Genomic DNA, 18181 nt, shown 5'->3' with positions numbered 1-18181 from the left:
AACAATTTTGTTAAAAGGGGAGGGGGATTTGCAGATCGTGGGTAGGGTTGTTGCGGCTTTTGGGGCGGTAACTGGTATGTGTTAACAGAGCAAAATCGAACTTATTGGAGGTGGGTACATGGGTGGGGGGGGGGGGGTTTGGGCGAAAGGTATGGTTGGTCGGTAGTGGTGCAATTAAAAATTTGTGGGATCGTGTACATGGCGGAAGAGGTGGAGGGTCGAAGGGTAAATTCTGCACTAGTGGTCAAAAAGGCTTTAGATCGTCTCAAAGGTGGTTAACTCTCTGGTTTATAGCAAGGTACGGGGCGTGGCTGAGGTATACCCATTAAGGGACATGGATATTCAGGAGCTGCAAAGACGGGTCTTAAGGTATGTATGGGGCTATGGGCGAGCTTGGTTGAGTAGGGAGGTGGTCAAGACACATGTACGTCTTGGGGGGTCTAGGTCTCTTGGCTTTGGGGCCACGGACGAAGGCTATATGTAAAGCAACGATTCCTGAGGGAGGGTGGGGAGAGAGGAGCCAGGGTGGGTAGGGTAATGGTAGATATACGCAAATGGTGGAGTGATAGAGGCTTAATTGAGTGTGAGGACATGTTGCATCTGTTGTTAAAGTTGAAAAATGTTCAAAGCATTAGGGCTGGGCAGATGGTGAGAAGATGTTGGCATCGGGTATTTGTGCAAGGGGTGTCTGCTTTTCCGCTGTATAATTGGAAAGAAATATTGGACGGGTTTTGTAAGCTTAAGTTGGCGCCGAAGGTTCGCGAATTAGTGTACAGATTTATCATGGGCATTTTAGCTTCGAAATCAGTTTTAAGCAGGATGGGTTTGGTAAGAGATGCGCATTGTTTACATTGTGGTTTGGAAGAAACAGCATACCATGCTGTTTATTTTTGTGACGCTTTGGACGATGTTCGTACGTGGTTGGGTAGGGTTTTGGGGTATCTCAGTGGGAAATGTATCTCAACTCTCCGTGCATTATCCATGGACGTTAGCGGAGTGTCAAGGGAGGTAAGGGCAATCCTATATGTGGTGGCTGACTTCCTATATATCTCATGGGGCATGAAAGAAACAGAGGGTGCAGTTCGGGTTAGGGCAATTGCAGCGGGTATTTATAGAACAGCTTGTAAGAACAGGATCCTTTACGGTGGGAAGTGGGGTTCCACCTTCCCTGCAAGCTATAGGAGTATTACAGTACAGCGGTTATTGCAACTGAGGGGGGGGAGGTAAGGCAGCGAGGGGCTGGACTCTTCCATGGTAACACCCTACAGTACGTTAGGATATTTAGAGTGAAAGGTTGAGTGCTAAGTTGTGGGTCTGTGTTATGGTATGATATGTGTGCTTGTGGTTGCATGGTAGTGCTAAGATGTGTGTCTGAGATATTGTTTTTTTTTTTTTTTTTTTTTTTTTTTTTTTTTTTTTTTTTTTTTGCTCTGGGCATTTTGTATAGCAAGCTGGGCAAATTGGTTTTCTTCGGTAAAATATACAAACACGGCCATGTCAGGGTTTGTACATTTGCGCATATTTGTATAAAAATTTTTTGCTGATGTTTTCTTGGTGACGTAGAGATGTCCATGTGGGTCTTTCCCAGTGATTACGTAGGCATGTTCATGATATTGTATCATACAATCGCCACACTGATGTCAGCTTCAAATAATAGTGTTTATTGCCTTGATAGGGGTTATTTTTAAGCATTATAATTGGTCTGTAAAAGACAACTTGTCCTTTGGGACGCCTTTTGTAAAACGACCAACTCATGAGGTTTGTCGTTCATTTTCTGAAGGAATGGCACAGTATAGCATCTACATATGGTTTTATCAGGTAGTCATCTATAGACTCCTATTTACAAGTTTTAAGGATTTAATGATGGATAATATGTGTTGGTGTGTTGGGAAAAAGGTTTTTAAACAGGGAGGGGGGGGTACGTCGAAGTATTCCCACAGTTAACCTTATGGCTCGCACGCTTTTGGGTGCTAATATTGATTATAAGTGTTAATTAGGAGCTTACAATTGATTTCCTTGTGGTATCACCCTTCCTTTTGATTATAATAAATAATCTTGATTCCATGTCCTAATACTACAGCCACCTCTTGGGCTGTAACCTAAACCTTTTGTATTGATCGTGTAATATAATTTTTTTTTATACCAGTTCTTTTGTCACGTGAAGTTTTTCAATATAATATATTTATATCAATAACACAACAGGACATATACCTGATTAAACGATGCTTATGTTACAGTTGTAGGTATAATTTTTGTTTCGATTTTTAGTGATTTCAAATATAATGTTTGTTACCACTTATCGTCAATTATGTTTTAATTGCATTTTCAGTAATGCACTGGATAGTGAGTTTTGGACACTAGTGATTTGTTCATTAATTTAGGGGTTGGTATGTTTTCCTCTTTTGACGAGGAAGTTTTCAATGTATTTTTCCTTGTTTAACCTACTTGTTTCTTCGATAATGCATATCTCATGTATGTATTGTATGTTCAGTTTTTAAATAAAATATAAAAAAAATACTCCAACTACAAAATAATAGTCAAGTTACCTATCGTAGAGGAAACAGGGATATAGTTAGTTTAATATGTTTATTATGCACCCCATACCCATCCTGTGGGTGGTAGTCAAAAGATTACAGAGGTACATAATTGGTCCAGGGACTGGACTCCAAAGTTTTGATAGCTGAGCAAGTTAGAGGTAATGAACAGGGATATAGAAGAGGAAAATATACTAAGTGTCCTCTCTAGAGTCTGCCTCTAAATTTATATTACGTTTTCTCTAATCTCTTGTATTTTCCCTCTATAGTTTCCCCTGTAAGTAAGTAAGTAATTTTATTCAGGTATACACAAATACAGTTACATAGAATTATCATACATAGCAGCATATGTGTAGAGAACCTAGGATAACCCAAAAAAGTCAGACAGAGTGACTTATTTCCATTGTGGTCCTTTTACCTTATTATTATAATATAAAGGTTATAATATTTTCTTATTATTCTACAATGAAGATAACATCTTATTATCATACTAAAAAGACTATCTACTACACCAAGGTCATTAAGACTATCTACAATACGAGGGTCATTACTAGGAATATGGTAAAATTTACACGTATGTTAGCTAAAAAATAGAAAATCATTCCCCTCCCTTTCTGTAGCTACATTCATCAGACACCTTTTGGCACTCTTCTTGAACTGGTTCATGCTATGACTGGCTTTGTAGAACTTTTTTTAAATTTATCTTTGAGAGTGTCTTTCTAGAGCCTACCTCCGAATTTTTGATACTTGCGTGGATTTTAATAAATATCTATGCTAATTCTTCTAATGGAAATACATGGAACACAGTGGAAATAAATCACATTGACTTTATTGGGTTAAATTTATTCAATGCCCATATGTGCCCTCAAGTGGAAAATATTGAATGTATAAGTATATTATACCACTTAAAACCTACCCAAAGTAGTCAGGCCATTTTACCTCAACATCTCTGTCTTTCCCTTCCACTGGTCTTGTGGAAAATACTGTATATATTTTCCAGAAATTCAGTATTTATATGTAAATAGATGACCAGGAGGCCTGGTCACAGACCGGGCCGCGGGGGCGTTGACCCCCGGAACTCTCTCCAGGTAAACTCCAGGTATACTGTATTTAATAATATTTATGTCATAGAAAACGGAAAGCCTGCGTCTGCGCAGACGAGACTCGCCATCTTTGTTTTGAATTGGATACAACGTTAATATAATGGGAAGAATTTTTCGTGCTCTAGAGGTTAAAATTGTGTTGACACCTCTCAAATAGGAGGCGAAATTGTTGGATGTGCATTCCTGCATAACTTGAGATATCAGCCGACTGGACAAGACAGCTCCTTGAACCTCAGATAAACTCTCTAGATTTGTGTATAATTCTGGCCAGTGTTTTCATAAATTTAGTTAGTGAGGTTTTTCTGAGTATGATACAACTTAATATCCAGTCAAATTGGTGAGTGATATTAAGATATATTTTCCTTCTGTTATGTAATTGTTTATATATATAACCATTTATTATTTTTAATATACAATCCACAAAATTTATATATTTACCAGTATTCCTGGTTATACATATTTCATTGGTAATTAATAGGTCCAGAGCAACTTGTGGATATGACAGTGGTAGGTATCGAAGGGGAATATTTTTTGTGACCTAGATGTCCCAAATTTCTACTTGTCTAACTGATAAATAATAATTATCTTTGTTCATTTACTGTTATGTATATAATGATACATTCAGCTAAATGCAATTTTCCACAGGTCTATCCTAATTATTCAGTTTCACCATTCTTGCCATTAATCCTGCAGCCTAACAAAAAAAAATGCGTTGCAAATTTGCTTCAAACCTAGTAAACCAACCTTATTTAACCTAGAATAACCCAGTAAAGTTAGTGTTCCACTGTTACGCGAGTCACTGTAACTTACGTGTTGTGTCAAACGTATATATACATTGAGAGGCATCACTGTATACACAGTGATGTATTACGCCTCATAATCTATTCAGCACCAGTCAAGTATTCTTGCTTAGTGTTGAATAGATTATGTGTAGCGTTAATGACCCGCTTGTAGTCGATATGCTTTAAATCCCAGTTATTGAGTTATTGTGTATGTTGGCAGTCAGCTACGATGGACTACCTATCAGGGAGGAAGGTAGAAAGCTTCGTAGCCGCACACTTGGGTCGTCTGCCACTTTACAATACCACACCAGACTTCATAGCTGCTGGAGCCTCCCTCAGCGTCGCTGTTATCCTTGCTTTCGGTCTTGAGGTGAGTGTTGGGAGACCTGGGGATGTGTTGGGAGACCTGGGGATGTGTTGGGAGACCTGGGGATGTGTTGGGAGACCTATGGATGTGTTGGGAGACCTATGGATGTGTTGGGAGACCTGGGGATGTGTTGGGAGACCTGGGGATATGTTGGGAGACCTGGGGATGTGTTGGGAGACTTGGGAATGCAGTGGGGGAGGAATGAGGGTGTTTAGGAAGGATCTAGGTGCTTAAAAAGACACGTAAGTAAACACTAGGCCATATGTATTAGAAAACGTTCGGCAATGGGACCTTGATCACTTTAACAAGTAATCAAGGCCCCATGACAGAAACCTTTCCTAATGTTTGCTCTCGTGCCTTTCTCAACTAATTTGTCGGTATCTATTATCAAAGTTTATACCAAGAGTTGGGTGTTGTAGTCTCTCTAAACTGCAAACACTTGGGTATTGTATTAGGAACTGCCTTTGGACCTTCGTCAATTCACCTTGGTCACAGCTGCAGTGACCAAGATCCTAGCACCGACAAGTTCCCAAGAAAATATCCCATTGTTGACATCTTGCGTCTACCCCCCCACCCCCCAGAACCTCTCGGTATCGCATAACTGTTGTATGATTGCTGGAGAAAGGTTAGTGAGGCCAAAGTGATTATTACCTCACTGTTAGTGGGGGTACACACCTCTCTGACCTCCCAGGGTAAGCTTACTGAAGCTTAGTTAACCTCTTTAGCTAACACCATGAAGTCATAAATGTGCTCATGGCTCAATTTAAGTAGCGGCTTTAGCTCACACACTGAGCACCCGGACGGGTGGAAACGTTGGGTATGTTTTTTGACACCTGTTGCCCCTGTTCACCTAGCAGTAAGTAGGTACCTGGGTGTTAGATGACTGGCGTAGGTCGCATCCTGGGAGATGACCCCAATGGAAATAAGACAATTGGATGACAGTGGCTAGATTGGGTTTGGGTTGCAAATCTTGAGAGTTAATATGAAGAAAATCTTGTAATCCTTGGAAGAAACACGCCAAGAACACAATTATCGTGATTGATACCTAGTGTTAAGAAATACGTATACACAACTCGCATATAGAATAAAACTTAAGGACGACTATTTATTAGTTAAAACGATCCAGGTCTGACCAAAATGTCGTAAGTTGGTGTTTCGTGGCCTGGTAGGGAAGGCTCTCACTTCACACACTGAGTGTTTGTGGTTCGATCCCCGGCAAGGGCGAAACATTGGGCGTGTTTCCTTACACCAGTTGTCTCCGTTCACCTAGCAAGTAGGTACCTGGGTGTCAGTCAGCTGGTGTGGGTCGCATTCTGGGACACAACATTTAAGGGCCCCAATGGAAATAAGATAGTCCTCTATGACGCACTGACTTTCTTGGGTTATCCTGGGTGGCTAACCTTCTGAGATTAAAAATCTGAACACCTGTGTGCGGGTTGTTTGTATTGTTCCAGTCAAGGCATTGTGCCTATTTACTCAAGAAATATGTCGATAACTAGCTTTTGTTCTCGTAACTCGTATAACCTTTAACACAGACTCTGATAAGTTTCAAACATACTATACCAATAAAGGGGTAACCCCAAACAGTTGTCAACTAGTAAGTGTATCTCATGACTTTATTCAAAAAGAACTTTTTTTTTTATATTTTTATTAGAAACCTTACAAAAGTACAAAGGATGCATAATCAAGTACAGGAATACAAAACATTCTTTCGTGCTACTAGTACCAGGTTATTCTTGGCGGGAACAAGTATTATAACATCTTGTTATAGCAAACAATACACGCTGAGGCAAACCTCACTAATGTATAACAGTTATTAATAGTTGCCGCCAAGCTATTGTACCCAACGACAACACACCAAAATGAAACTTTACATAGTTTAACAATATAAAATGAATACCTGACATGTCCTATCACAACAAAAACAACATACAAATGTACAACATCACAAGATTACTAAAGTTGAAATTTTCATACACGACTAAAACCATAACCACCTTTAACATACAATATATGTACTACACATATCATGTCAGTAAAGTAAAAAGACCCTAACCAAAGCTACCATAACAACTACAAAACAAGACAAAACTCTAACATACCCGCTATGACAGGGTACAGAGTATTGGTTATGTTACATTATATCCTAACCAATAGGAATTCGAAGGAACGTATGATTCCTTATGCACAATAACAATAGAGAAACTGTATTTTACTATTATTAATATGTTAACCCTCTAATACAATAATTCTGCTACAGAAAACAGAACAACATACATGTAACATACAATAATAAAATAACACAAAACAAGTTTTTATAACAAAACCTCGGCACATTAAAGGGTTTAAAACCAAACCCTATACATAATTAAACCTTCCACATATGTATATAAACCGAAAATCTTGTCCACAAGACTTCGTTGGTATAACCCCATAAAAACATGGTATAGACCCAAAACCTATACATACACTTAAATTTTTTCACATAGAACCTTCATCAGACAATAAAAGTTAAACATAAGACAAGAGAAGTAATAAGGATAAGGCAGCTGTAATTTGCCAGTCCCAAAAGAACTGACACGTATCTCAGAAAATTTTTTGTTGAAACCAACTTGCCAATCTAATTACTTAAAAACGAGATCCTAAGGGCTCGGTATCCTGGCTATCAAGGAAATTTTAAAAACAGTGAACATAACCATCAGGCTTAGAAATGTAACCCTGGAAACCACACTTATATCTCACTATGACAAACATTCTCGTGAAACATGGCGTACCATCCATACCTAATTCTCACTACCTTCCTCTTACACACTACATAAGCTCCAGAGAAAAACAAAAACAACCCCCCCCCTTTACATCCCCCCATAAGGAGACCATTCCTTTGTCCATCCTCAGGGACCCCGACAAAGGGAACCCAGGACTCCCCATAAACCTGCATATTCCTACACTTCGTCCTATAGAATCTAGCCGCCAGCGCTTTTATCCTTGTATCACCCCTTAATCCCCTCATTCCCCATGAAATGTCCAGATAATCTACTATGATATACATTATAGCCCTTCCAACATCCCTAGGCACTCCCCTTACATCTAGTAGTAAAGCCCTTAAAAAGCGGCAAACGACCCCCCCCCCCAACAGTCTGATAACCCCACCCATCCATGATCTCACCCCCTCCAAGGAGGTACAAAAGAAGACCACATGAAACGCCGTTTCAACATCACCACAAAACTGACAAAAAGCCTCTTCCACAAACCCCATACAACGTAACACCTCCTTGGAAGCCAGAATCCCCATGATAAAACGATACACTAATTCTCTTACTCTAGCCGGTATCCTAAGCTTACTAAAATCTTTCCAAATAACCCCCCAATCATACGTTGGATACACGGCTACCCCTTGCATAATTCCCTGACCTTTCACTACCCTCACCAACCTTTTCACTTTGATGTTATCCACCTGTTGCACTGTCAATAAAAATCTCAACATATCTTCACAAAACCTCAATTCCTTCCCACTCCACCATTCACGTGCCTCCTCCATAACTCTTCCTACTTTAGCGCCCCTCACACCCCCTTCCCTCATATACCTCCGCTTGATATATACAGCCATTACTCTCAGTCCTAAAGGCAACAAACCTAAACCCCCTCTTCGAACATCCGTCATAACTACCTCCGTACTTAACCATGCCCTCCCAAATCCCCACACAAACTTCAGCACCCTCCTCTGCATTTCCACAATATCTCGTACCTCTAAGGGAAAAACCTCTGCCACCCCCCATACCTTGCTATAGACAAGCGAATTTACCACCACCACCCTCTGATGTAAAGCTAAGTCCCTCGCACTTAAACCTCCTAGTCTACTTAAAACCTTACCCGTGACAGACTCCGAATTTACCCTTCTGCTTGCCTGCACTTCCACCATATACCATATCCCACATACTCTGATTCTGTCAACCACTGTCCATCCTAACCCCATCCCCAAGCCCCCCCCCTATCCAATTACCGACCTCTAGTAATCTTGATTTCACCGTATTAACTCTCATTCCGGTATTCCTACCATACATCTGAATCACTCTACTCACCCTCCTTAATTCCTCCTTACCCCGTAGCAAAACAGTAGTATCATCCACATACCCAACGATGCCCCCTTTGCACCCCCCTTCCATCTCCTGTTTGTCCATCACTCTCTCAACAGACTCATAAAAAGGACTCTGCACACACGCAAAGAGCAGCTGTGACATCGGACAGCCCTGCCTCAAACCTCTCTCCATCGATACACTTTCACCCAACCTCCCATTGACCTGTACCCTCACCTCTGCCTCAGCATACAGGGTGTTCACCCACCTCACTACCCCCTCCCGAAACCCCAACCTCTCTAAGCAAACCCCTAAGAAATCTCTGTCCACGCAATCATATGCATTCACCCAATCTAAACCTAGTATTACCCCTCCCGTACATCTCTCTAGAAAATCCCTAATCAAACCATGTCCATCCCTCATCCTTCTTCCCGGAATTCCCAACTGCCCCCTATGTAACACTAAACCCAACACTTTCCTCATTCTGTTGCCCAAAACCTTAGCAAAAATCTTGTAATCCGAGCACATTAACGTAATCGCACGGTAATCATTCAAAACTCGGCATTCCTTCTTTTTGGGCACTAAAACCGTGACACCCGTTCTTTGCGATTTCCCCATCCTCCCACTACTTAACATACAATTCAAAACCCCCACCAGACAATGCTGTACACTCCCCCAATGACACCTATAAAAATCGTTTGGTATGCCGTCTATGCCTGGGGTTTTACCCTGGCACATCCCAAAAACTGCCTCCTCCTCCACCTCTACACTAATACTACCCTCGAGTCTGTCACTGTCCTGCTCACTTAATACCCAATTAAACCCTTCATCCCCAAAACGTCCCTCACCCACTCCCCCGCCAACCCTCCTCCACTTCTCCCTAAACCAAAAATCTGCATACAAACTAATATTTTCCGTGGTGAATAGGCCTTGACCCTCCTCAAAGCCACCCCCCCCCCCTGTACCTGCCTCAATATACGCCAAGGTGGTTTTCGCCTGCCGTTCCTTAAACCTCCTTAATACAAAACCCGATGGCCTATCCCCCCTTAAAACATCCTCCAACCCCGCCCTAACTCGAATTGCCTCAAATTTTTCATTGTGAATTTCCGCCAACCTATTTCACAAACGTTCCATGTCCTCACTCCGTCCCACCCGTTCCTCTGCATAACAGTCATTTAACTGACCCTCAAGATAATTTTGTAGACCATAGCTCCACCTCGCCATCTCCTTATCCCGTACTTTAAAAATTTTAGCGATTTCAACTTTAGCCCTCATTTCCCACCAATCCAGCAAATCCATATCCATATTCCTAGTCTCCCAAAAGGCTTTCCACCAATCTTCAAAACCTGTAGGGTCACCCTCGTCCCTAAGTAGCTTCACATTTAATTTCCAGTATCCTGCATAAACTCTCACTATGCCATCTACCCTCAAATCTGCTATAACAGCACGATGATCAGAAAAACCCACATCGATAGTCCTCACCCTCGCCACACCTATGCCCTGTGTAACATAAATCCTATCTAACCGTGCCTCATATCCCCTACGGATAAAAGTGTGCTCCACTCCATATCCCCTACTTCCCACCACATCTACCACTCCAACATCTCTCAAAACATCCCGCAGAACCCCCAAAACACAACCCGCCCCCCTCGGAACCACATCACCATTCCTAATGACACAATTCCAATCCCCACCAATCACCGTAAAAGCAGGTAAACCTCTCAAGTGATATACCAGAACATCGCGTACAAAATCCACCTTCATTCTAGTGTTACTAGTTGCTGGCATGTACACACCTACAAAACTAACCCTCCTGGCCCCCCAAAACCCATCCACCCTGACAACCCTCCCACCCCCCCTCCTCCCAACCCAGGATACGCAAAGGACTGGTCTCCTTGACCGCCATAGCCACACCTCCTTTCAACCTCAAAGCATCACATGTAAACAACCTATAACCTTTCAACAACAACTCGCATCCTAACCTATGGTTATGTTCCTGCAAAAAAACAGACATCAATACTAAATCTCCTCAAAACCCACTCTAACCATACCCTCTTGACCTCGGTTTTAAGACCGTTTACATTGAAAGTTACACACCTGAATTTTACAAGAATGGCGGCTTACACTTGCAGACACTGCAAGGCTCCAGGCGGACATCAACCAAATCTTTCAGTGGGCTGCGGAAAACAATATGAAGTTCAACGATGAGAAATTTCAATTACTCAGATATGGTAAACATGAGGAAATTAAATCTTCATCAGAGTACAAAACAAATTCTGGCCACAAAATAGAGCGAAACACCAACGTCAAAGACCTGGGAGTGATTATGTCGGAGGATCTCACCTTCAAGGACCATAACATTGTATCAATCGCATCTGCTAGAAAAATGACAGGATGGATAATGAGAACCTTCAAAACTAGGGAGGCCAAGCCCATGATGACACTCTTCAGGTCACTTGTTCTATCTAGGCTGGAATATTGCTGCACTCTAACAGCACCTTTCAAGGCAGGTGAAATTGCCGACCTAGAAAATGTACAGAGAACTTTCACAGCGCGCATAACGGAGATAAAACACCTCAATTACTGGGAGCGCTTGAGGTTTCTAAACCTGTATTCCCTGGAACGCAGGAGGGAGAGATACATGATTATATACACCTGGAAAATCCTAGAGGGACTAGTACCGAACTTGCACACGAAAATCACTCACTACGAAAGCAAAAAACTTGGCAGACGATGCACCATCCCCCCAATGAAAAGCAGGGGTGTCACTAGCACGTTAAGAGACCATACAATAAGTGTCAGGGGCCCGAGACTGTTCAACTGCCTCCCAGCACACATAAGGGGGATTACCAACAGACCCCTGGCAGTCTTCAAGCTGGCACTGGACAAGCACCTAAAGTCAGTTCCTGATCAGCCGGGCTGTGGCTCGTACGTTGGTTTGCGTGCAGCCAGCAGCAACAGGCCTGGTCACAGACCGGGCCGCGGGGGCGTTGACCCCCGAAACTCTCTCCAGGTAAACTCCAGGTAATACCCCTGTGCCGCTGAGGCTTACTTGGTCCTCCTTTCATAGGTCTTGGTCCTTCTCTATCAATCCCTCGTTCTTGCCCTCCAACCCCTCCTTGTCCCTTCCCGCCTAGCTTCCCATTGCCCCCCCCTCCTCCCGGACTTGCCGTTGCTACCACAGCTGCCCACATCTTCTTCCCAGGCCTCTGCGCTGGTGTGATGACTTCGTCCATGTCTGATGCCCCCACTGATCTCTTGCGGGAGCTACCCTCTACACACATATCTTCTGCAACCACATCTTCTTGATGGACCTCCACCACCACATTGCTCTCCTTTCGAACCTCACTCAAGTCTTCCTTACCCCGCTTCTGTTCATCCATCACCTTGACATCGCCTGACCTCACATCACTTTCCTCACCATGCTCCGACTCTTCCAAAAAATCCTTCAGCACAGCCTCCAAAATCCCTTCCTGAGCTGAATCTGTAGTACCTAACGGTCTGTCTGACAGCGATATTCCCTCCCCCCCCGTTTCCACTGGCAGTGTTACACACGTCTCCAAAACCACCTCTGCTCTGTCGACCTCCTCACTTCATAGGCCTGTACTCAGTCTTTCCACTTCACCCGTCATAACGTCCGCGGCTTCTAATGGCGTATCCACAAAAGCTGTCTCCTGACGCCTAGGGCCCTGTCTCCTGGGGCATTGTGCCACCATGTTCTCATAAGAGTCACATAAACGGCACGTCTTCCTCTGCCCCGCATAGTGTACAAAAACCTGTGTTCTATGGCTATGCAATGTGACATATGATGGTATCGGCCTCCTCAGGGTCATTTTCAGTGTGAAGGTTCCTTCTGGCATCCCCTCGTAAGGTCCGTCCCTCCACATTCCCATGCTCGCCGAGTGAACAGTCCCATAACCACTGAACACATCTTGTAGGCTGTATGCTGTTGCCTCAAAAGGTACATTCCTTACCTTCACCCAAGTAAAATACTTAGACACATCATGCAAGCATACTTCCACTGCCGAATTGATAATCATCCTCCTTTCTTGAAATTCGTCGACGATGGTAGAGTAGAAGTCAGCTCTCATGAACTTCACGAAGACCCTTGACATACCATTCAGTGCCACACCATACAGCTCTTCATTGGGGATGCCATAACAATCCCTGATAATGCTTGGCAGGAGAACGTTCATCGTGGCGCTGCTTAATGATCCTCTAACCAGCTCAATGCAGACAGTATTTATGCGCCGGTTCATTCGGTCCGCCATCTTGGTGCTAATGCTATGTTTTCCTCGCCAGGTGGTGTGCAAGAGAAACTGTAGAAGCGTCCTCTCTCCCCGCAGGTCGAGAGACGAATGCTCAAAAAGAACTAAGCAGGTTAAACCCAACTAAGAGCACAGGCCCTGATAACATCCCGTCTAAGTTCCTAAAAGATGGTGCTTCTGAGCTGTCAATCCCTATTGCTCACATAATAAATCTATCAATCATCACTAATACCGTACCGGAGGGGTTCAAGGAGGCCAGAGTTACTCCTATCTTCAAGAAAAATAGTAGGTCTGATGTAAGCAACTATAGGCCTGTTAGTATACTCAGTATAATATCTAAAATTCTAGAGAGGGCTGTGTATTCTCAAGTAGTTAAGTACCTTAATGACAACAACATTCTCCATAGCTATCAATCGGGCTTTAGAAGATCCTAGTCAACCGACACCTCCCTTATTAATCTGATGGATTACCTGAGAACTGAAATGTCAAAGGGGAACCTCATAGGTATGGTAACCTTAGACCTGCAAAAGGCCTTCGATACTGTCAACAACAATATATTATGTAATAAACTTCAAGCTATCGGTATAGGTTCTGTAGACTGGTTTAAGTCCTACCTTAGCAACAGGAGACAAATAGTCAAAATCAACAAAACAGAATCAGAACCCCTGCCGATAACATGTGGAGTTCCCCAAGGTAGTATTCTGGGTCCCTTATTATTCTTATGTTATGTCAATGATATGCCTATCAGTGTCAAGTGCAAACTCCTACTGTATGCAGATGACAGTGCTCTGTTAGTGTCAGGTAAAGACCCACAAGATATTGCTAATGTTTTAACACTGCACTGCAGCAAATGGTTAGTAGACAACAAACTATCATTACACCTAGGGAAAACTGAAGCCATTCTCTTTGGCACGAAATATAAACTGAGAAGGGTAAATAATTTTAATGTTCATTGTAATGGGGAGCCCATCACTTTGGTTGCATCAGTAAAATATTTGGGAATCCCCTTTGACCCATGCATGTCAGGAGAATTGATAGGGAACAGTGTAGTAAAGAAAGCGAATGCCAGACTGAAGTTCCTGTATAGACAAGCACAGTGTCTACCTACTGAGGCTCGCAGGACCCTATGTCTAGCCCTTATACAATGCCATATGGATTACGCTTGCTCTTCTTGGTACTCTGCCTTGACAAAAAATCTGAAAGATAGACTGCAAATCACCCAGAACAAAATCGTAAGATTCATCCTGGACCTGGGACCAAGAGAACATGTAGGCCAGGATGAATTACAGCAGTTGGATATGCTGAATGTTGAAGACAGAGTAAAACAACTGAAGCTAAATCATGTTTATAAAATTGCTCACAAACAATGTCCAGAATATCTTGCTGTCAATTTTGTCAAGGTTGGGAACCAAAGCAATCATAGTACTAGGGGGAGAGAACACAACTTTGTAGTACCCACAGTCAGTGGCCAGGCTTCAAACACCCTTTATTGTACAGCAATAAAGGAATGGAACAGACTGCCCGCACATGTCAAAGCCAGTCATAGCATGAACCAGTTCAAGAAGAGTGCCAAAAGGTGTCTGATGAATGTAGCTACAGAAAGGGAGGGGAATGATTTTCTATTTTTTAGCTAACATACGCGTAAATTTTACTTTATTCCTAGTAATGACCCTCGTATTGTAGATAGTCTTAATGACCTTGGTGTAGTAGATAGTCTTTTTAGTATGATAATAAGATGTTATCTTCATTGTAGAATAATAAGAAAATATTATAACCTTTATATTATAATAATAAGGTAAAAGGACCCCAATGGAAATAAGTCACTCTGTCTGACTTTTTTGGGTTATCCTAGGTTCTCTACACATATGCTGCTATGTATGATAATTCTATGTAACTGTATTTGTGTATACCTGAATAAACTTACTTACTTACCTAGGGTAGCAACACACTGCTGATGTACCCACTTTTGTCGAACAAAACAAGAGTAGCCTTGAGGCAGCCAGCGATTTCCGTGACATTTCGGGACAAACCTCGCCGCTGCTCGTGTCGCAAGTTCAGCCATGATTTAATCTGGTTTATTTACTCTCATTGATGTTGGTTATAAATGTTATATCAATGATATAATGTTATATCAGTGATATAAAGTCCGTATTGTACTGTAGGTTATAAAACATTATTTAGCTGAGCCTAGTGTATATGTTATTCGTTATAAAAAGCAAGACCAAGACTGTCTAAAATACCATGTCAGTATATATATACAGAGGTGTGCAGTAAGGCCACAGTAAGCAAGTAGATACTATCAAAATATGCAAAACAACCCCTGTGAAAAAAAAAGTTAAATTCAAACCGCTTTCGTTATTTCTCGTATCAAGGACATGTTACAAGTCCTTGATAATGTGAGAGATCACGAAAGCGTTTGGAATTTCACTATTTTTTTATCAGCGTATATATGGCGATGCTTTAATGTTATTTGAGGGATGTAAATATTTTTGTCTGGTGGTGACAGTTACGTGCAACCTTAATGACCTTAGTGTAATCGATAGATTATAATCTCTCTTAACCTAAATACTATTATCATAGGATATCCAGTTTATTTATTGATGTTTCTGGTGCTTCTTCGTCCATCATCAGAATCTAAAACAGTTTTACAATAACATTACTAATTTAAAGTAATATTACAAGATTCTGTTACTGAATATTTTAATTATATTCTTGTCGGTTAAAAAATTGGGTTAGTGATTTTATTAGCCCGGAAACCTCGTGGCAACCACTCAGTAATATTATTCCTCCTGCAGTCAATAACATATAGATTTATTGGGCTGGTAGAGCATTCCCCTGGAGGTTGTGACCACTCAGTGTGATCGACATTACAGCAGTTTACCACTAGGATTTATTCTGGTTCTGCGTCCTCGTTGAGTACAAGATTACACCCAGGACTGCAGTCTGAGTACTTCCTACTATAGTTTCTTTCAGCATTGACACAGCAAGGTTTACACTTAAGAGATGAACTAAAATCTAGTAGTCTGACATATCACTTCTCCAAGAAAGGTTCCTTGCTGATGGGTGAAGGTTCATGATCCAAGGAATTGAAGATATCGTCGAATTCCTCGACTCAAACTTAATTCTCTCTCATTCTCCAGGTGCCGTATGACCTGCACGGGTTTAAGACTTCGCTATGAATATAATTTGCCAGCATCCTACTAATTACACTGGATCACCGGCCGCTATCACGGTCCGGGGGGTGGGGTAAAAAAAAGGGGGGGGGGGAGGTTCAAGTGGGAATAGGAAGCCATCAGTAAGATAAGATAAGATAAGATTTCGTTCGGATTTTTAACCCCGGAGGGTTAGCCACCCAGGATAACCCAAGAAAGTCAGTGCGTCATCGAGGACTGTCTAACTTATTTCCATTGGGGTCCTCAATCTTGTCCCCCAGGATGCGACCCACACCAGTCGACTAACACCCAGGTACCTATTTGCTGCTAGGTGAACAGGACAACAGGTGTAAGGAAACGTGTCGAAATGTTTCCACCCGCCGGGAATCGAACCCGGGCCCTCCGTGTGTGAAGCGGGAGCTTTAGCCACCAGGCCACCGGGCCTGGTGCATTGTTTTCTCTTGACATGAACCTGTCTCGGCAAAATTGAATACACCAGCAGTGTACTGATACATTGTTTTACATGATAGTTACAAAGTGGGAGCGAAAGCTAGCTACGCTTCCCTGTCATATTCCATCACGCAGGATGAGTCACACAGGTGTTGAAATGTCAGCCTGAGCTGGGAGACTTCAGCAGGGCAACGAGGATATCGTTAAGTATTCCATTAAAGGTTAATCAGCTACGGCAGCTTCAAAGGTTTCGTTCCCACCTAGTTGGAGTTACTTCCACTTGGGAAGTGTCATCTCTAGAAGGGAGAGAGGGAGTGACTTCACTCTTCGTCACCCCTCCCAGCTGACGCACTCGGATGGTACAGAGAACAAGTGATTTTCTATCTCCCCTTCCCCAATAATGTCTTGTACTTTCTCATATAGTATCTGACCCTGCTCTGGCTAGTTCCTGAAGTGTATGCGCCCTGCTACCACATCAAAAACTAAATACAGAAAGTGAAGTCGATATTCAGGAAAGCGCTCGTTCTCACTGGAGATCAATATACTCCAGTAACACTGTCATTTACAAGCAACACTATCACTTACACTTGAGGGGTGACAGGAGTTAGCAAGGCAACACATAACATTCCGTGCATTACTTTTATGCTTCTAACGAACGCCACAGCTCAGGGTAGGTTCCTTTCCTTGATGCTGGTGAGGGGCTCTTGATCAAAGGAATTGGACCTGTGCTCCATTTCCTCGAATAGTCTGAATGCCTTCCATTCCCCCAGGCGCTGTATAATCCCTATGGTTTTAGCTCTTCCCCCCTCCCCTCCAAGAAGATATAAACAAAGTTTTCCAGTGGGCAACGGTAAACAATATGATGTTCAATGAGGACAAATTCCAACTACTCCGTTATGGAAAACTGGAGGAGATAATAACTAGAACAGAGTATACTACTGACTCTGGCCATACAATAGAGCGGAAAAATAATGTAAGGGACCTGGGAGTAGTAATGTCTGAGGATCTCACTTTCAAGGATCACAACAGTGCCACGATCGCACGTGCAAAGAAAATGATAGGATGGATAATGAGAACGTTCAAAACGAGAGATGCCAAGCCAATGATGATCCTTTTCAAATCACTTGTTCTCTCTAGGCTGGAATACTGCTGTACATTAACATCTCCATTCAAAGCAGGTGAAATTGCAGATCTAGAGAGTGTACAGAGATCCTTTACTGCACGTATAAGTTCTGTCAAGCACCTTAACTACTGGGTACGCTTGGAAGCACTTGACTTGTACTCGTTGGAACGCAGGAGGGAGAGATATATCATAATCTACACTTGGAAAATCTTGGAAGGAATGGTCCCAAATCTGCACACAGAAATCACTCCCTTCGAAAGTAAAAGACTGGGCAGGCGATGCAAAATGCCCCCAATAAAAAGTAGGGGCGCCATTGGTACACTAAGGGA

The 18181-nt window shown here is 42.4% G+C and overlaps 1 protein-coding gene across 7 annotated transcripts in view; it reads left to right on the top strand.

Annotated features, from left to right (window-relative positions):
* LOC128684325 (cationic amino acid transporter 4-like) overlaps positions 1-18181 on the top strand; it is a 64462-nt gene that overhangs the window by 31038 nt on the left and 15243 nt on the right. For 6 of the 7 annotated variants that reach the window (XM_070097747.1, XM_070097764.1, XM_070097756.1 and 3 more), the window contains one exon: positions 4640-4789. The exons of the other annotated variant lie outside the window; for it this stretch is intronic. In XM_070097747.1, coding sequence (XP_069953848.1) covers positions 4640-4789 — 150 coding nt within the window. The remainder of the gene's footprint in view (positions 1-4639; positions 4790-18181) is intronic. 7 annotated transcript variants of the gene reach the window in all.

The sequence above is a fragment of the Cherax quadricarinatus genome, chromosome 4 (genome assembly GCF_038502225.1).
Source record: "Cherax quadricarinatus isolate ZL_2023a chromosome 4, ASM3850222v1, whole genome shotgun sequence".
Classification (NCBI taxonomy): domain Eukaryota; kingdom Metazoa; phylum Arthropoda; class Malacostraca; order Decapoda; family Parastacidae; genus Cherax; species Cherax quadricarinatus.
This window is presented reverse-complemented; position numbering and strand designations above follow the sequence as displayed.